Source organism: Schistocerca piceifrons, chromosome 3 (assembly GCF_021461385.2).
Source record: "Schistocerca piceifrons isolate TAMUIC-IGC-003096 chromosome 3, iqSchPice1.1, whole genome shotgun sequence".
NCBI classification, from domain to species: Eukaryota; Metazoa; Arthropoda; class Insecta; order Orthoptera; family Acrididae; genus Schistocerca; species Schistocerca piceifrons.
This window is the reverse complement of record NC_060140.1, coordinates 944,375,755-944,396,988: the sequence shown is the minus strand read 5'-3', so window position 1 is coordinate 944,396,988 and position 21,234 is coordinate 944,375,755. Positions and strand designations below refer to the sequence as shown.

The 21,234-nt window shown below is 44.7% G+C and overlaps 1 protein-coding gene across 1 annotated transcript in view; it reads left to right on the top strand.

The window, feature by feature from the left end:
- LOC124789245 (polyglutamylase complex subunit TTLL1-like) overlaps positions 1–20,985 on the top strand; it is a 117,805-nt gene extending 96,820 nt beyond the window's left edge. The window contains exons 7-8 of the mRNA XM_047256539.1: positions 5,488–5,597; positions 20,805–20,985. Of these exons, the coding sequence (XP_047112495.1) occupies positions 5,488–5,597; positions 20,805–20,985 (291 nt within the window). The remainder of the gene's footprint in view (positions 1–5,487; positions 5,598–20,804) is intronic.
- Positions 20,986–21,234: the final 249 nt, after the last annotated feature.

Below are 21,234 nucleotides of genomic sequence, written 5' to 3'. Positions count from 1 at the left end.
CGCCCTCCCGAATGCGAGTCCAGCGTGCTGACCACCGCGCCACCTCACTCGGTCTGTAAGACGGAGAGATGTCTACGAGCACCAGTCGAATTGGACGGCTGCAGGGTTGTGGTCCATCGAGACTACGATTCATCGTTCCACAGTACCCCTGCTTGCGATCCCACAACTGTGGATCCCACGAGTATGGAATCCATGTGGTCGGGACTGCCATACTCAGCTCCACGCAGGATCTCAGTGGTCCCACGGGAAGGGCTCCTGAAAGGACAGACATATTGTTTGCTTGGCCGTGCAGGATCGAACAACTAAATCGTGTACTGTGAATCGGGAAGTGGGTTTATTTGCAGCAAGGCAAGCAACCAGAGACTGTCACCACGGCCACGAGTGTTGCGGACCCACTCGGCGCTGCAGCAGAGAGAGGCGCAGCCTCAGTGGTGAGTTCACAGAGGACTCTGGACACCGAGGTGGCACCACGTCGCATTGTAAGGACAGCCCCGGTGCAAGGTGCAGCGATCACGCTATATGTGTCCATATATGCAGGATCCAAGCAGAATGAACATAACCAGACGGCATTCATCATCGGAATATGGTGTGATGGTACGGGGTGCCATCAGTCACCATTACCACTGAGGATAGACAATGGATGTGATTTATGTACGACGGGGCATCATCCCATTTTCTACGCTTCTGAGACAGTATCTAACGCAAACGTTTAATTAGAGATGGACTCCTGCAGGAGGTCGAGTAGCACGCCTTCCCTCTTCACCTGACCTCAGTTTCCTGGAGCTGTGGTTACGGGCACATTTACAAGCAGTGGTGTATTCCACATCTGTCGACAACAGGATCATGTAACAGGGGCGTCTGCCTCCTGTGGGTGACCAAAGACGGAGGCAGTGTTCGCGTTTATGTGAGGGGGAGGAGGAATGAAGGACACCTAGCAGTGTCAGCAGACAGGTGGTTACTGTGGACAGCCGGCCACTATGGGCGAGCGGTTCTAGGTGCTTCAGTACGGAACCACGCGGCTGCTACGGCCGCAGGTTCGAATCCTGCTTCGGGCATGGATGTGAGTGATGTCCTTAGGTTGGTTAGGTTTAAGTAGTTCTAAATTCTAGGCGACTGATGACCTCAGATGTTAAGTCCCATAGTGCTCAGAGCCATTTCAGCCATTTGATTTGTTACTGTGGACAGAATAACACGTATCTCAGATATTTGTTCATTTCCATTCGTTTATTGCACTTCTTCCCGTTTCGACACGTATCACCTCCAGCAAAAATGTGGAACAGTTCCTTTTAATCACACTCTGTATGAAGTGTACAAACAACATCGAGAAGAGACGTCACACTAATCATTGTGTCGAAAATTTAGCAATCTGAATATCTTTTCCTTAATAGCTTTCGTGGCCGTGGTGGTCTATCGGTTAGGGCGCTAGACTTCGGCCCTGGAGGTCCTGGGTCCATCCCAGTTAGAAACGAGTATTTGTCTTCGTCGTGGTCTCTTCAGGACGGCCCCAGGTCGACTCACCCTTTACTAAAATTTTGTACGTACCAAGCTGAGCTGCAGTCACAGGTAAGCTAAAATACGGTAACAAAACTCGCACTCTTCATTTGTGCTTGTGTAATCTAAATATTGTAGCCAGCTATGAATACTTAAACTGAACTTTGAAATTAAAGCAGTGAAATTGAATGATGCTGCTTTAATGCTGGCGTTTGAATTTCAACGACACTCGGGTTCATTCCGGAAAAGGAAGGGACCCTGCTTGGTAATGCAATTGGGACAATGAGCAACAAAGGTTCATGCTACGTTGCTGTAATTTTGTGATTTCAACAGTTTGAAAAGCTGAGGTCTGCCATACAGTTCTGAAACTTTACGTGCTTTTAGTCTTACTTGTTGGTTGATTGAAGGTTAGAAGTCGTCCATCGAGGAGGTGGCGACAGTCACTCATTGTCGGCCGTCGCTGTTGCAGAAGCTGGATGTTGGCGCGCCTTCTTCTCGACACGGTCACCAGGCGAAACGGGCTCTTGATGTGCGCCAGCTAATGCTTCCCGTCCGCGACACCATGTCAGAAACTATCATCGCAAGTCGAGCGCAATTACATGCTGCCAAACCCCGAAAGCGCGGCAACTCGCGGGAGCGTCACTCAACACACCTGCTCCACTCGCTACTCCAGCCAGACTCCCTCAGCTCTGCCCGCGCTCCACGCGGCAGAGTTAACACTACCAAAGATCCTACACACTTTAGTTCTTCACACGACCTATCGATGTATTCGTTCGATAGCATAGTTTTCCCTAGGCAAGACCCAGCGTAAAATACAAATAATATTTACAAAACAAACCAATTATACGTCGACATAAATGCATATATATATATATATATATATATATATATATATATATATATATACAAATATTAAAAGAATTACAATATATAAAGACACAGAAATGTTATATCTTCAGGTAACAAAATAAGGAAAAAATTATGGTACAATAGATGGAAATAGGAGGATATGCATTTCCGGCGTTACACGTGGTCTCATCATGACGGCCCCAGGTCCACTCACCCTTCTGTCAAATTAAGGTTCCTGGGGTAGTAAACAGCGGGGGCGCTGGGCTCGCCACGTCCCCCCTCCTACTGCCACTCTGACTGCAGTCAGCTAGGAAGCCCGTTCAGGGAGTGGTTGCCATACACTTTACCTCTAATAGCTTTCAGAAGATCATCAGTTTTATGTTTTTTATCGTGCACTATACGTATATGAGGCTATCAAGGAGTTACCATTTTAAGGCGTTGCTGAAGCATAAATGGAACTAGCGGGACTCAGTTGCCGGTATATAATCACCAACATGTAGGCAAGTGATTGGTGTGGTATTCGCGTCTTTCCGACGTGCTTGTGGTAAATGAGGATATGTGAACTATACTAAACTAAACTAAACTCCGTCCGAACAGGCCTTGGGAGGTCCAACGGTTACCGACCGGTCGCCGTGTCATCCTCAGTCCACAGGCGTCACTGAATGCGCACATGGAGGGGCATGTGGTCAGCACACCGCTCTCCCGGCCGTATGTCAGTTTACGAGACCGGAGCCGCTACCTCTAAATCAAGTAGCTCCTCAGTTTGCGTCTCAAGGGCTGAGTGCAACCTACTCGCCAAGAGCGCTCGGCAGACCGGATGGTCACCCATCCAAGTGCTAGCCCAGCCCGATAGCGCTTAACTTCGTTGATCTGAGTGGAGGACGTGAACTATGACGACGTGATTACCAAATGCGCCGAAACAGAACCAAAGCGCTGCTATTCTTTCCTTGGCTGCCGAAGGACAAACACCGGTAAACATGCATCAAGAAAATTCAAATGGCTCCGAGCACTATGGGACTTAACATCTGAGGTCATCAGTCCCCTAGACTTAGAACTACTTAAACCTAACTAACCTATATCGTATGCACAAAATTTTTCCGATTTCTTTTAGTACCCAAGTGGATGATCTCGCAATTTCTTTGTTTAGTGCCAAATGCCACTTTTCGCTCCATACAGAAATTCTCTCTTGATCATTTTGTAATTGGAATTGATCGTCTGATGATTTTACTAGACGGTAAATTACAGCATCATCTTCAAACAATCTAAGGGGGCTGCTCAGATTATCACATAGATCATTTATGTAAATCAGGAACAGCAGAGGGCCTATGACACTACCCTGCGGAACGCCAGATATCACTTCTATTCTGCTCGATGATTAACCGTCTATCACTACGAACTGTGACCTCTCTGACAGGAAATCACGAAACCAGTCACACAACTGAGACGATACTCCATAAGCACGCAATTTGATTAACAGTCCCTTGTGAGGGGCGGTATCAATAGGCTTCTGGAGATCTAGGAATATGGAATTTGGAATTCTGAAGATGGCAGGTGTAAAATACAGGGAGCGAAAGGCTATTTACAATTTGTACAGAAGCCAGATGGCAGTTATAAGAGTCGAGGGACATGAAAGGGAAGCAGTGGTTGGGAAGGGAATGAGACAGGGTTGTAGTCTCTTCCCGATCTTATTCAATCTGTATATTGAGCAAGCAGTAAAGGAAACAGAAGAAAAATCTGGAGTAGGTATTAAAATCCATGGAGAAGAAATAAAAACTTTGAGATTCGCCGATCACATTGTAATTCTGTCAGAGACGGCAAAGGACTTGGAAGAGCAGTTGAACGGAATGGATAGTGTCTTGAAAGGAGGATATAAGATGAACATCAACAAAAGCAAAACGAGGATAATGGAATGTAGTCAAATTAAATCGGGTGATGCTGAGGGAATTAGATTAGGAAATGAGGCACTTAAAGTAGTAAAGGAGTTTTGCTATTTGGGGAGCAAAATAACTGATGATGGTCGAAGTAGAGAGGATATAAAATGTAGACTGGGAATCGCAAGGAAAGCGTTTCTGAAGAAGAGAAATCTGTTAACATTGAGTATAGATTTAAATGTCAGGAAGTCATTTCTGAAAGTATTCGTATGGAGTGTAGCCATGTATGGAAGTGAAACATGGACGATAAATAGTTTGGACAAGAAGAGAATAGAAGCTTTCGAAATGCGGTGCTACAGAAGAATGCTGAAGATTAGATGGGTAGATCACATAACTAATGAGGAGGTATTGAATTGAATTGGGGAGAAGAGGAGTTTGTGGCACAACTTGACAAGAAGAAGGGACCGGTTGGTAGGACATGTTTTGAGGCATCAAGGGATCACAAATTTAGCGTTGGAGGGCAGTGTGGAGGGTAAAAATCGTAGAGGGAGACCAGGAGATGAATACACTAAGCAGATTCAGAAGGATGTAGGTTGCAGTAGGTACTGGGAGATGAAAAAGCTTGCACAGGATAGAGTAGCATGGAGAGCTGCATCAAACCAGTCTCAGGACTGAAGACCACAACATTCTCCACAATATTATCTCTGTGGTCTTTCCAATTTAAGTCGCTCGTAATTGTAATTCCTACGTATTTAGTCGAATTGCCAGCCCTTAGATTTGTGCGATTTGTCGTATACACAAAATTTATCGGATTTTGTTTAGTACCCATGTGGTTGACCTCGCACTTTTCTTTGTTTAGTGCCAATTGCCACTTTTCGCACCATCCAGAAATTCTCTCTAGATCATTTTGTAAATGGAATTGATCGTCTGATGATTTTACTAGACGGTAAATTACAGCATCATCTGCGAACAGTCTAAGGGGGCTGCAGCATTCTGGAAATGTAGAAATGTGGAATCGATCTGAGATCCCTTGTCGACAGCACTCATTAGTTTGTGGGAATAAAGAGCTAGCTGTGGTTTAGACAGAGGTGTCCACCCACTTTTCGAACCGCCACAATTTCTGATGCATCTGACACCTCCTGTTACGTAACAGCTTGATCTGAAAGTCATGAAATAGCAACCGCTCTACTGAACTACTTCAACACGGCGTTTGTAGCACCCATTCGTCCGACGTTTATTAGAGACATTCATTTTCTTTCCTGCTCGCGTGTCACAGGTGAACGCGTCGCCGTCGCTGACGTCGACGACTGTCAACGACCGCATCCTCAAGTACAAGCTCATCGACAACATCATCTCCGTGGTGCTGCCCCCGGACGGCGTGCCCGAGTGAGTATGCGCTCTTCTCATTACGAGGCAAAGTAAACCTGACAGTAAATGTCAATCTTTTTAGGCGAAAGTGCACTTATTTTCCGTCCCATTCCTTGATCATTGCACTTTGACCTATAGCTGTTATAGTCACTACTTGTACTCACAAGATTCTCGAGAATGAAGTTTGCGGTCTGACGTCCCGTCGACGACTAAGTGATTAGAGACGGAGCACGACCTCGGATTGGGGGAGCATGGGAAAGAAATCGACCGTAACGTTTTCAGATAAACAATCCGATATATTGCCTTAACCCATTCTGGGAAACTGCTGGAACGGCAGAACTGAAATTTGAATGGTCGTCGTACTGAATACGACTCCGACGTTTTACCACTGTGCAATTCGGGCAATTCGGAAAAACCTCCTCCAGCCACAAGTTACTTTGGACGTGAGGATAGATGGAAGCAAGAGGGTCCCAAACGTGGTGAAAAGGGTGGATCATACACTGAAGCGCCAAAGAAACTGATATAGGTGTGCGTATTCAAATACAGAGGTATGTAAACAGGCAGAATACGGCGGTGCAGTCGCCAACGCCTACGTAAGGCAGTAAGTGTCTGGCGCAGTTGTTAGATCGGATAGTGCTGCTACAGTGGTGGGTTATCAAGATTTAAGTAAGTTTGAACTTGGTGTTGCAGTCGGCACACGAGCGATGGGACACAGAATCTCCGAGATAGTATTAAGTGGGGATTTGGGCGTACGGCCATTTCACGAGTGTACCGTAAATATCAGGAATCCGGTAAAACATCAAATCTCCGACATCGCTGCAAGAACGGGACCAACGACGACTGTAGAGCATCGGTCAACGGGACAGAAGTGCAACCTTTCCGCAAATTGTTGCAGATTTCAATGCTGCACCATCAACAAGTGTCAGCGTGCGAACCATTCAGTGAAACATCATCGACATGGCGTTTCGGAGCCGAAGGCCCACTCGTGTACCCTTGATGACTGCACGACACAAAGTCTTACGCCTCGCCTGGGCCCGACAACACCGACATTGATGACTGGAAACGTATCGCCTGCTCTGACGAGTCTCGTTTGAAATTGTATCGAGCGGATGGACGTGTGCGGGTATGCAGACAGCCTCATGAATTCCTGTACCGTGCATGTCAGCAGAGGACTGTTCGAGCTGGTGGAGGCTCTGTAACGATGAGGGGCGTGTGCAGTTGGAGTGATACGGGACCCCTGATACGTCTGGATACGACTCTGACAGGTGACACGTACGTAAGCGTCCTGTCTGATCACCTGCATCCATTCATGTCCATTGTGCACTCCGACGGACTTGGGCAATTCCAGCAGCACAATGTGACAACCCACACGTCCAAAAGTGCTAGAGACTGGCTCCAGGAACACCCTTATGAGTTTAAACACTTCCGGTGGCCACCAAACTGCCCAGATATGAACATTATTGAGCATGTCGAGCAAGTCTTGCAACGTGCTGTTGAGAAGAGATCTCTATCCTTCGCACTCTTAGACGCATTTATAGACAGCAGTACAGGATTCGTGGTGTCAGTTTCCTCCAGCACTACTTCAGACATTAGCCGAGTCCATGCCACATGTGTGTGCCCGTGGGGGCCCTACACGGTAGTAGGCAGGTGTATCAGTTTCTTTGGCTCTTCAACGTATTTTCATGTGTGGCTGCAGCAGAGGGAAGTCTCGAACGTGAATAACCTTCAAGGCAAATACAGCCATTGCCGAATTCAGAGCTGTCCATTTTGTACCTGGTGAAAATAAAGGAGAGCACTTCTTACGAGGATCTCCGCGTTTTTTAAGTGAGCATTCTTAAAGCTTTTTGAACAAATCAAACTTCATTAACATTCTACATCTTTATTCTTCATGTCTATGTATTTATTTCTCAACACAGTCATCCTGGCGGCAAACACATTTTTCCCAACGAAAGAGCGGTTTATTGAGACCGTCACTGTAGAATGTTTGACTTTGTTGACGGAGCCACAACCTCACCTCTGCTTGCACCCCTTCATCACCACCAAAGTGAAGTCCTCGATGGTGTTCTTTAAGTATTGGAAACAGACGAAAATCGGATGAGGCCAAGTCTGGAGTGTATGGAGGTTTGGAGGATGGTCAATGGCAGTGAACCCATGGCGCCGGACTGCTGCCGATGTCGCAGTGCTCGTGTGTGGTCTGGCGTTGTCGTGCTGAAGGGAAGGGTGCCCCATGTGTGGACGAACTCTTTGAATTCGCGCTTTCAGTTCTCTCGGTTACAGCTCGCTGTTTCTCTCACACACATGTAGTTTCTTTGCACACCTCCATGTTATGCGTTACAGTACGGAGCTCTCTAGCGGCAGAGGGATGCAACTTATGTCAGTGAGCAATAGGCATGACAGATTGAGCAACAGGCATGACATGTAATGCCTCAACTGAAATTGAGAACAGAATTAAAAAATTCGAAGACATTACTTTCCAGTACAACCCTGTATTATCTTCACCAACTTTGGCTGTATTTTTGTTGGTTGTAAACAGCCCAAAACAAGGAGTGTTATAACAGCTCGGTAGTTCAGTTTACTCATTTAATTACAACACACACAAAATGACTATTTTAGAAAGAAATATTAACACTAAATATGTACGCGAGATCAAGCCCGCCAGGGTAGCCGAGAGTGCCAACGCGCTCCTTCCTGGACCCGGGTAGGTGCGCCGGACCCGGATCGAATCTGTCCAGCGCATTAACGACGGCGGTCTGTGCACCAGCCAGCCTGGATGTGGTTTTTAGGCGGTTTTCCACATCCCACTAGGTGAATACTGGGCTAGTACCCAGGTTTCGCCTCAGTTACATGGCTCGCAGACATCTGAACACATTCGCACTATTCCATCGGTTACGCTAGATGCAGATAGCTGGGGACACTAATTCCTTCCTGGGGGAGGGGGGGGGGGTGTATGGGGTGGTGGCAGGAAGGGCATCTGGCCACCCCTTAACATTAACATGCCACATCCGATAAACCAGCAGATCCCGCAAAGCGGGATAAATGCTTCGAAAGAGAGAAATATACGCGAGATCAAGCGGACACTTCCCTTCCTTTATACACGATTTTTACCAGTAAAATGAGTCAAAACATTTTTTTTTCAAACCCTGCTCTGTCCGAAGATAATGACGCTTTAGTTTGCCCTTGTATCTCGTCTTGCTCTTCAGCTTTCACATGAAACATCTCACCCACGCAGTCTGTTGTCACGAAACTTACCTGTCTAAGAATGGTTAACACATGTGCAATAAAACGTACGCAGCTCGTGGTCTAGTGGCTAGTGTTGGAGCCTCTGGATCACGGGGTCCCAGGTTCGATTCCCGGCAGTGTTGGTGATTTTCTCTGCCGAGGGACTGGGTGTTTGTGTTGTCCTCATCATTCGTGTCTGTGGTTAGACTGGACTATCGACAAAAGTTCGACTGTGTAAAAATTCGGACTTTATACGGGCACTGTAGACATCTACATCTACATCTACATTTATACTCCGCAAGCCACCCACCGGTGTGTGGCGGAGGGCACTTTACGTGCCACTGTCATTACCTCCATTTTCTGTTCCAGTCGCGTATGGTTCGCGGGAAGAACGACTGTCTGAAAGCCTCCGTGCCCCCTCGAATCTCTCCAATTTTACATTCGTGATCTCCTCGGGAGGTATAAGTAGGGGGAAGCAATATATTCGATACCTCATCCAGAAACGCACCCTCTCGAAACCTGGCGAGCAAGCTACACCGCGATGCAGAGCGCCTCTCTTGCAGAGTCTGCCATTTGATTTTGCTAAACATCTCCGTAACGCTATCACGGTTACCAAATAACCCTGTGACGAAACGCGCCGCTCTTCTTTGGATCTTCTCTATCTCTTCTGTCAACCCGATCTGGTACGGATCCCACACTGATGAGCAATACTCAAGTATAGGTCGAACGAGTGTTTTGTAAGCCACCTCCTTTGTTGATGGACTACATTTTCTAAGGACTCTCCCAATGAATCTCAACCTGGTACCCGCCTTACCAACAATTAATTTTATATGATCATTCCACTTCAAATCGTTCCGCACGCATACTCCCAGATATTTTACAGAAGTAACTGCTACCAGTGTTTGTTCCGCTATCATATAATCATACAATAAAGGATCCTTGTTTCTATGTATTCGCAATACATTACATTTGTCTATGTTAAGGGTCAGTTGCCACTCCCTGCACCAAGTGCCTATCCGCTGCAGATCTTCCTGCATTTCGCTACAATTTTCTAATGCTGCAACTTCTCTGTAAACTACAGCATCATCCGCGAAAAGCCGCATGGAACTTCCGACACTATCTACTAGGTCATTTATATACATTGTGAAAAGCAATGGTCCCATAACACTCCCCTGTGGCACGCCAGAGGTTACTGTAACGTCTGTAGACGTCTCTCCATTGATAACAACATGCTGTGCTCTGTTTGCTAAAAACTCTTCAGTCCAGCCACACAGCTGGTCTGATATTCCGTAGGCTCTTACTTTGTTTATCAGGCAGCAGTGCGGAACTGTATGGAACGCCTTCCGGAAGTCAAGGAAAATAGCATCTACCTGGGAGCCTGTGTCTAATATTTTCTGGGTCCCATGAAAAAATAAAGCGAGTTGGGTCTCACACGATCGCTGTTTCCGGAATCCATGTTGATTCCTACACAGTAGATGACCCTGCGCTTGAGCACCCCATAAACCAAACATGAGCAATACAAGCACCAAAGCGAACATACCCTTCTCCAAATACTCCAGTCTACACCAATGAATCGGCGATTAGTGAGCAGGTCAGCACCAGTCAGAGTAAGGGCGTTAAGGCCCTTTCTTACATCTTTCTCGCATGTTAATACTAATGAAAATGGGTGCTACAGTAATGTTGTGGAACATCGACTTCGTGCCATGCCTCATCGACCGACATCGATGCCTGTCTTCAGTGCAGCAGTGCGTGAAGAATGGGCTGCCATTCCCAAGAAAACTTCCAGCACCTGATTAAACGCATGCCTGCGAGAGTGGAAGCTGTCATCAAGGCTATGGGGTGGGCCAACACCATATTGAACTCTAGCATTACCGATGTAGGGCGCCACGAACCTGTAAGTCATTTTCAGCCAGGCGTCCGAATACTTTTGATCACATCGTGTACGTATGCAGCACTACAATTTACATAATTTCTGTGCAATTGTGAATATTAATGGGACGGTTCTCGTTTTAACATTCGGTACGTTAAAGTTGTAAAAAACAAGGTTTGAAATGTTGTACGTACAGTTCTTTATGTATATACTGTTTACAAGCGACAGAGTTACCTTTCCACTTAGCCTTATCTTTTCCCTAGCGTTTATACGTTGTAGTACAAGGTCCGCTTTTTCGGGATTTGGCCAGTTTTGTTTTCTGTTGGTTATCTTTGTCTACGGGTGCTACTTCCGACTTCACTATCGCCACTGTAAGTCGTGCGCGAAATCAGTCTGTCAATCGTCTCAACGCTGTTCTGCGTGGTGTCGCATTGTAAGTTTTCTTGCGTCGTATTTTCTGAGGCGGAATTGAGAAACCAGCCCAACATTTGCCTAAACGAGGGTGGCAAAGCGACCGGAAACTGACCTCAGCGTGGTCAGTATACCGGCACAACGCCGTTAATTCGATGCATTGATTCGATCCAGTTCTTGTCCATCTTCCTGTCTCGCAGGCTAGTGCGTTGTGCGTTGCGTTGTACAGTCCACACTGCATGATCAAATGTGTCTGGACATACCAATATGATGAGGAACTGGCCACTAGATGCCACTAAGGCGCAACCGCCAGTGCAAAAGTAGGTGGGCAGTATTGTGTTGTCAGTAACATCAGACAGGGTCGGTTAAGAGACGTCAGTGACTTCGAATGTGGACTACTCACTGCATGTCACTCGAGTAACAAATCCGTAAGGGCACTACAACCATTCTGAAGCTGCTCAAGTGGTGTGTTGGTGGTACGGTTGCGAAGTGGAAACGTGAAGGAACAGCCACAGCTAAACCAAAATCAGCCAGACATGACTGAGGGACAGCATTGCGAAGAGTGGTTGTAAAAAAATAGCATTAAATCAGCGGAAGGAATCACCCGTGAGTTCCAAAGTAGTACCAACAGTCCAGCGAGCACAGTGACTTTGTTTAGGGAGTTGATAAATGGGCTACAGTCGTCGACCGGTCCCTCATGAGCCCCACGTTTCTGTAGTCACTGCTAAGCGGCGCTGCAGGTGGCGTAAAGGTCGACGCCATAGGACACTGGGTGACTGGAAACGAGTAATTTGAATTATGGATAGCGCTGTACCCTTGGCAATCCGATGGAGATGTTTGGGTTTGACGAATACCTGGAGAACATTACCTACCGTCATGTGTAATGTCAAAAGAGAAGTACGCAGTAGGCGGTGTTAGGTATCGGGGTGTTTTTCGTGTTTGATGCGTCTTTCCTTTATTGCGCTTAAGAAAACGCTGAATGCAGAAAAATGTGAACACATCCTACGCCACCGTGCACTGCGTACAGCTAGAATAGATTAGATTTACTTTCATTCCAATTGATCCATAGTGAGGAGGTCCTCCAGGCTGTAGAACATGTCAGAAAAACAAAAATACATGACAAACATTTATAACTCAAACAAATAAGCTAATGTACCATTCCACAGGTCCCAAGTGGCATGGCCGTCATTTTTGAACGCTATATGAATGAATCATTTTACAAATACTAATGCACTGAATTTAAAATAAAAAAAGTTTTTTATTTACTTATAAGGTAATAAACGTGTAATACAACTACTATCAGATGTGAAAATTACCGAACAATCAGTTTAATAAGACACAGCTGCAAAATAATAACGCGAATTCTTTACAGACGAATGGAAAAACTAGTAGAAGCAGACCTCGGGGAAGATCAGTTTGGATTCCATAGAAATACTGGAACACGTGAGGCAATACTGACCTTACGACTTATCTTAAAAGAAAGATTAAGGAAAGGCAAACCTACGTTTCTAGCATTTGTAGACTTAGAGAAAGCTTTTGACAATGTTGATTGGAATACTCTCTTTCAAATTCTAAAGGTGGCAGGGGTAAAATACAGGGAGCGAAAGGCTATTTACAATTTGTACAAAAACCAGATGGCAGTTATAAGAGTCGAGTGGCGCGAAAAGGAAGCAGTGGTTGGGAAGGGAGTGAGACAGGGTTGTAGCCCCTCCCCGATGTTATTCAATCTGTATATTGAGCAAGCAGTAAAGGAAACAAAAGAAAAATTCGGAGTAGGAATTAAAATCCATGGAGAAGACATAAAAACTCTGAGGTTCGCCGATGACATTGTAATTCTTTCAGAGACAGCAAAGGACTTGGAAGAGCAGTTGAACGGAATGGACAGTCTCTTGAAAGGAGGGTATAAGATGAACACCAACAAAAGCAAAACGAGGATAATGGAATGTAGTCGAATTAAGTTGGGTGATGCGGAGGGAATTAGATTAGGAAATGAGACACTTAAAGCAGTAAAGGAGTATTGCTATTTGCGGAGCAAAATAATTGATGATGGTCGAAGTACAGAGGATATAAAATGTAGACTGGCAGTGGTAAGGAAAGCGTTTTTGAAGAAGAGAAATTTGTTAACATCGAGTATAGATTTAAGTGTCAGGAAGTCATTTCTGAAAGTATTTGTATGGAGTGTAGCCATGTATGGAAGTGAAACATGGACGATAAATAGTTTAGACAAGAAGAGAATAGAACATCGAGTATAGATTTAAGTGTCAGGAAGTCATTTCTGAAAGTATTTGTATGGAGTGTAGCCATGTATGGAAGTGAAACATGGACGATAAATAGTTTAGACAAGAAGAGAATAGAAGCTTTCGAAATGTGGTGCTACAGAAGAATGCTGAAGATTAGATGGGTAGATCGCATAACTAATGAGGAAGTATTGAATAGGATTGGGGAGAAGAGAATTTTGTAGCACAACTTGACCAGAAGAAGGGATCGGTTGGTAGGACATGTTCTGAGGCATCAAGGGATCACAAATTTAGCATTGGAGGGCAGCGTGGAGGGTAAAAATCGTAGAGGGAGACCAATAGATGAATACACTAAGCAGATTCAGAAGGATGTAGGTTGCGGTAGGTACTGGGAGATGAAGTAGCTTGCACAGGATAGAGTAGCATGGAGAGCTGCATCAAACCAGTCTCAGGACTGAAGACCACAACAACAACAACAACAACAACACAACTACTAAATACTTATTGCATAAAGCGCCATCTGTGAGGCAGTGGTTTGTGAAGAATAACATTTTGGAAATGGACTCTCATGCCCATGTCCCAACCTGGGCCCAGTGCACCATCTTTGGAATGAGGTGGAACGTCGACCTCGCTCAAGACCCCAAGGCCAAACATTACCTTCTCTCATTTCCGCTCTTGACGTAGAGTGGGCTGCAGTTTTTCCACAGGCATTCAGACTCTACAATGAAAGAGTCACCATCAGAGCTCAAGGCTTTATAATGGCGAAGGGTGGACACCAATCGGTGTCCGGATACTTTAGCTCGCATACTGTATCAGGTGTTCAGTTGCCTCACAGTCAGTGAAATCCACATTTTTCTACACTGTGCATCATACGACACTTCATCCACACTCAACTGGAAGACATTGCATCAATTTCTCAGGAAGTATTTCGTTTCCAATTGAATCTTTCAAAAAATGAACGTAAATGATTTTTTTTTATTCTTTTGTAAGAACGGATAGATACTATTACGAATCACATAATGATTTTCACATAAAACAGCAGCTTACATTTTATGGAGGTTAATCAGTGCAGTACAGAGACCGATATAGTTTCAAGATCAGAAGCACAATGCATCTGCAAACTTTTATTATTAGGGAAAGTGTTGTGATGAGATAGATAATATTAACGTTCTTTTGTTTCACGACTTTCAGATCTGAGAAATAATGTAAATCTCAGTTTCCTGCATTGTTCATCAATGCAAATTAACAAAATTTGCTACTACCATGTACAAGAGTATACACCAAATTCTTCTATTGATATTTTCCTTTCTGTTTAATGACTAGTTAGATACAGCACTGAATGACGTAAGCAGAGACAAGGTCCCTAGAGAAGTCGATATTCCCACACAACTGCTGATATCCTTAGGAGAGCCAGCCATCTGGTGTGGATGATGTGTGATAGAGGCGAAACACTTTCAGATTTCAAGAAGGGTCTAATACTTCTAATTCCAAAAAATATATCCTGATACGTGTGAATATATATATACATATATATATATATATATATATATATATATATATATATATATATATATATATATATATTGATTTTCTGACAACTTTTCTTAGTATGTTACAATGATTTTTTTATAGTGTAAAATTACTTCTGAGTCTTTACTAATTTTTTCTGCTTTATACAGTTTTATTTTCCTTTCTGAAGACACTTTAGTACCTATAGTGATCCAACGTTTCTTTGAAAACTGTCTGGTGTTATATTTAGTAATTTTCTGGGGCCAACAGTGTTCAAAAAGGGTTATAAATTTATCAAGAAATATGTTGCATTTATCATTGGCATTTGGCTAATTATATACCTCTCGCCAATTAACATTTCTTAAACATTCTCTGAAGTGCTCTGTAGATACCGTGTTCATCAGCCTTACACTTTTACTTAATGCTTTCTGAACAGTACACCTTGCTAAGTTTTTTAAATTAATCAGTTGTGCATCATGGTCTGATAATCCGTTTATTACGGGGAAAGAATGTGTTAGTTTTACATCATCTTGCTGCACAAATGCATTATCTATTAGAGTTATACTGTCTTGAGCTATATGTGTAGGGAAATTGATCACTGATTCTAAGTTATATGTCATTAATAACACTTCTACTTCACTTTTCCTATCAGAATTGCTTAGGAAGTTTGCATTGAAATCACCACAGATTAATAACTTCTCCTTTCTGTCTGACAGATAGCATAATAGGGAGTAAAACTTTTTTATGAATAGCTCTCAATCTCCTAATGGGCCCGTACACTGTTGCTAATACCAACACCACATTATCTAGCTGTAGTTCTCATGCACAAACTTCAAAGTGGTGATCGACACAAAATTTGCTTACTTCTACGGTTTTCTACTTATCTCCTTGTTTTGTGCAAATGGCAACTTCTCCTTTATGCATGCTAGATCTGCATGTGTAAGATGCTAAATTGTACCCATTTATACTGACACTTTGCATGAAGCTTCGTTTATGCTATTTTTCTTGGTAATTATCTGTCTAGGCTTTGGATTTAACCTAAAAAACTTCTCTTCCTGGTCCCATTAACCACAGGGACCATCCCTTGTGTGACTGTGCCCCCCCCCCCCTTACAGTTTCTGCTAATAGAGACTCTAACTTATCTTTCCCCTTCCTATTTAGGTGCAGGCCACGTGTAGTGTATCCCCACCTACCAATAGCATCAACTGGAACAACACTCAAGAGATTTCGCTTGTGTCTGGAGCATCCTGTTCAGCTCAGTTTGGGTTCCAGAGATATGTTGGAACATGCGAGTTAACACTGACTCTTAAGACTTATCTCAGGAGACAGATTAAGAAAAGGAAAACTTACGTTTATAGCTTTTGCAATCTGATGGAAAGATTTTGAGAATGTTGACTGGAATTCAATCTGTAAACTTGTAAAGGTAGTGGGGGTAAAATACCGAGGACAAAAGGTTATATGCAACTTTTATAGAAACCCAATACCTCTTATATTAGTCGAAGGGCACGAAAGGGAAGCAGAGATTGAGAAGGCAGCGAGAGAGCGTTGTGGCCTGTTCCCGTCATTATTCGATCTGTACACTGAGCAAGCAGTAAAGGAAGCCAAAGAAAAATTTGGAGGAGGAATTAAAGCTCAGGGATAAGAAATAAGAGGTCGATGTTTGCAGATGACGTTGTAATTCTGTCAGAGACAGCAAAGGACTTGGAAGAGCAGATGAACCGAGTGTGCAGTCTGTTGAAAGGAATATACAAAACGGACATTAAGGACAGCAAAACAAGGGTAATGGAATTTAGACGAGTTAAACCATGCGATGCCAAGAGTATTATGTTAGGAAATGAAACACTTAAAGTTGTAGATGTGTTTTGCTATTTCGGCGGTAAAATAACTAATGATGGCTGTAGTAGAGAGGATATAAAATGTAGACTGGCAATGAAACTGTAAGTTTAAGTGATTGAAGCTTATGTATAAAATATCTTACATAGTGTTTTACTTCTTGTTTCTTCGTCTCTCACGGTGTTTTTTTCCCTTACGTGATATTGTGACGAGATTTAAAAATGGTGGCACATTATCTTGCTTTACTTTAATTCTAACACTAGAGGCTTCAGTTTAAGCTATTTGTATGGTCGTTTGCCCTAATAATGTTTCATTTTCAAGGCAAAGGTCCAAACATTCCTTAATATCTCATAGAGGAAAACTATTACCAGCATTAATTATTACATAAAAAGAGGTTAATGATTTCGAATCATGGAGTAAAAAGAAGGAAGACAGTGTAATTTAATATTAAATAAATTTCTGCACGTACCTCTAATATGGTGAAGGCCTATGGCGCACAGCCTATGACCAGGCTACCCTTTAACCCCTGGAAAGTCCACCAGTACTCATTCGATAGCAGGCAAAGTTGACCTGAGGCAGTCCGGGAGTGACTGGAACGATGAAAAGCCACCAACCCTGTTTGAGATTGAACCTGGGTCTTCCATGGCGCACATACCTTTATGAGGACATTAAACAGGGTAATTCAGCTGTCCCTACCGATGTCGTTTTATGCAGCCTGCACTACGTCTGTATCAGGATTTGTATTCAGACAAGCGACAGCCATGGAATCGATGTAAGTTCCCTCTCACAGCTTTGAAAGACTGTTCGCAAACACTATCACACTGTAAAAACACAAGTGAGGATATTCTTAGGGCAAGATATACCTAACTTCTGCAGTACTTATCAAAGTGTCTCTTACCTTTCCTCGCACAATTAACGGTATAGTCATACAGGTTTTCGACGTTTCTGCAAGTTCGTTCCATTTGTAGTACTTAATCTTTCGTATGTGGTTCAGAAACCTTGCCTTATACAGTGTGTTTCACCATTGGAAACAATGATATTAACTGGAGATATGAAAATGGGAAGTGGGTAAGTAACAGCTTTCAGGTATATATCCTAATGACTCACCACATTAATGTGCTAAAGTATTTTCATAAACGAAACTTGTACAATAGATTTGAGATGTCTTCGTGCATTTTACCAGTTATTCCGTGTCATTTGACAATGTGCTTCAGGTCTTCAGAGCGGAATGGCCAACAAAATTGGTCTGTTACGTGGGTTTGCATGAAACGACGTCTGTAGAGGCAGCTAAATCACCCTCTGTAATGATCTATATCAAGAATTGTGGGACATTTTTGCGCAAATACATATTATTAAATAAGGGACCATTACCAGCAGGTCGGTAACGATAGCATTCCTTGGTATCAGCCTACAATTTAATGCCTTAACAGCGTTCCTCTGAGCCATAATCCGTAGGTAGCGGTCATCCACTGTAGCAGCTGCCCTTGGGTGGCCTGAGCGAGGCATGTCGTCGACAGTTCCTGTCTCTCTGTGTATGTCCTCCATGTCCGAACAACATCGGATTGGTTCACCCCGAGACGCCCGGACACTTCCATTGTTGAGAGCCCTTCCTGGCACAAAGTAAGAATGTGGACGCGATCGAACCGGGCTATTCACCGTCTAGGCACGGTTGAACTACAGACAACACGAGCCGTGTACCTCCTCCCTGGTGGAATGACTGGAACTGATCGGATGTCGGACCCCCTCCGTCTAACAGGCGCTGCTCATGCATGGTTGTTTACGTCTTTAGGCGGGTTTAGTGACATCTCTGAACAGTCAAAGGGACTGTGTCTGTGATACAGTATCCACAGTCAACATCTGTCTTCAGGAGGTCTGGGAACCGGAGTGATGCAAAACTTTTTTTTATGTGTGTATTTTGTTTGTCTCCTTTGAACATTGCAGACGTGAGGTATGTTAAGTCTCTCCCTTTTTCCTAGAATAAGGTTTTGATTTATAATTAAATATGTTAAAATGGGTTATGCATTATATTCATGATTTATTTCAAAAGATATGTAATCCCCGCAATTATTAAGTGGTACATGATTTACGATATTGTAATGTTTGTTACAAAAAAGCTAGCTAGAACGGCGAGCTCAGCAGATCTTGGTAAAGAGACGCAGAGTGCCGAACACAATTCGCGGTTTGCCATTGAATTCAGTCTGCTGTGAGCAAAGTACGCCCCCCTGAGATTATTTGCCGATCATTTAACAGTGACTTGCGATCAGTTTGAGCGACGACAAAATAGGCATGATCGGGCCATTGTCTCCGAACTGTGAATCTGCTGCTCTCGGTTCTGTAAGATACAGGCTCCGCAGAACCGACAGTGGTATTAAATTGCTACGGCTCGTAAATTGTTAAAATTTCGAGAGCCAATGCAATGTTTCTAGATTAGTACCTGACGCGATAGGAAGAATGCGCCCCGCCATCAGCAATGACCGTTATTCCACTGCTCAGTGCAAAAAATAAGTAACCTAATTTATTAATCAGTTTTTCACAGTTTCTGTAATCTTAGTTCAAATACCGGACCACAATAACGCGTCAACACCAAGGCCTGATTATACACTACTCGCCATTAAAATTGCTACACCACGAAGATGACGTGCTACAGACGCGAAATTTAACCGACAGGAAGAAAATGCTGTGATATGCAAATGATTAGCATTTCAGAGCATTCACACGAGGTTGGCGCCGGTGGCGACACCTACAACGTGCTGACATGAGGAAAGTTTCCAACCGGTTTCTCATACACAAACAGCAGTTGACCGGCGTTGCCTGGTGAAACGTTGTTGTGATGCCTCGTGTAAGGAGGAGAAATGCGTACCATCTCGTTTCCGACTTTGATAAAGGTCGGATTGTAGCCTATCGCGGTTGCGTTTTATCGTATCGCGACATTGTTGCTCGCGTTGCTCGAGATCGAATGTCTGTTAGCAGAATACGGAATCGGTGGGTTCAGGAGGGTAATACGGAACGCCGTGCTGGATCCCAACGACCTCGTATCACTAGCAGTCGAGATGACAGGCATCTTATCCGCATGGCTGTAACAGATCGTGCAGCACGTCTCGATCCCTGAGTCAACAGATGGCGACGTTTGCATGACAACAACTATCTGCATTAACAGTTCGACGACGTTTGCAGCAGCATGGACTATCAGCTCAGAGACCGTGCCTGCAGTTACCGTTGACGCTGCATCACAGACAGGTGGCCTGCGATGGTGTACTCAACGACGAACCTGGGTGCACGAATGGCAAAACGTCATTTTTCCAGATGAATCCAGGTTCTGTTTACAGCATCATGATGGTCGCATCCTTGTTTGGCGACGTCGCGGTGAACGCACATTGGAAGCGTGTATTCGTGAACGCCATACTGGCGTATCACCCGGAGTGATGGTATGGGGTGGCATTGGTTACACATCTCGGTCACCTCTTGTTCGCATTGACGGCACTTTGAGCAGTGGACGTTACATTTCTGATGTGTTACGACCCGTGGCTCCACCCTTCATTCGATCCCTGCGAAACCTTACATTTCAGTAGGATAATGCACGACCGCATGTTGCAGGTCCTGTACGGGCCTTTCTGGATACAGAAAATGTTTGACTGCTGCCCTGGCCAGCACATTCTCGAGATCTCTCACCAATTGAAAACGTCTGGTCAATGGTGGCCGAGCAACTGACTCGTCAGAATATGCCAGTCACTACTCTGGATGAACTATGGTATCGTGTTGAAGCAGCATGGGCAGCTGTATCTGCACGCGGCATTCAAGCACTGTTGACTCAATCCCCAGGCGAATCAAGGCCGTTATTGCGGCCAGAGGTGGTTGTTCTGGGTACTGATTTTCTCAGGATCTATGCACCCATATTGCGTGAAAATGTAATCACATGTCAGTTCTGGTATAATATATTTGTCCAATGAATACCGGTTTATCATCTGAATTTCTTCTTGGTGTAGCAATTTTAATGGCCAGTAGTGTTGTAAACAAGCTGAAATGTTCATAAGTTGCTGTGGGAAATGAATGGCGTATGCAGCTGAATAATACCAGTCTTGTGAATGAACTACAGCATAGTTGGATGGTATTTGCCCCTGAGTGTTGCGACTGGCACTTGTGTTGCAGCGTCCGGTGGAACAAGGTGCCGTCGCAGGAGGCCCTCGGGAATTTCGAGCTGCTGCTGGACGAGGAGCTGGCCAGCGGCCACGGACACGGCCACGGCGACGAGGGCCGCCCCAGGGGTGACCACCGCGGGGGCGGAGGCGGGGGCGGTGGGGGCGGAGGCGCCTCCTACCCTTGGAAGTAGAGCCGGCGGCAGCAGTCGCTCAGCAGCCAGGGGGGCGTACCGTGTCCGGCACCGTAGCCGCACGGCGAGCAGGTGTTTCACAGGTGGCCGCGCTGTCAGGGTCCAGCCGAGAGTACGGGAGGGGTCCGCGCTGGGGACGATGAGCCATAAGTAGCTGGTTGTGCGTCTTGGAGTAGAGGCTGGGTTGGGCGACGGGAAGTAGATGGTGGGAAGGTTTGTTTCGAATGTAAATCTATGGAATTTAGTCAA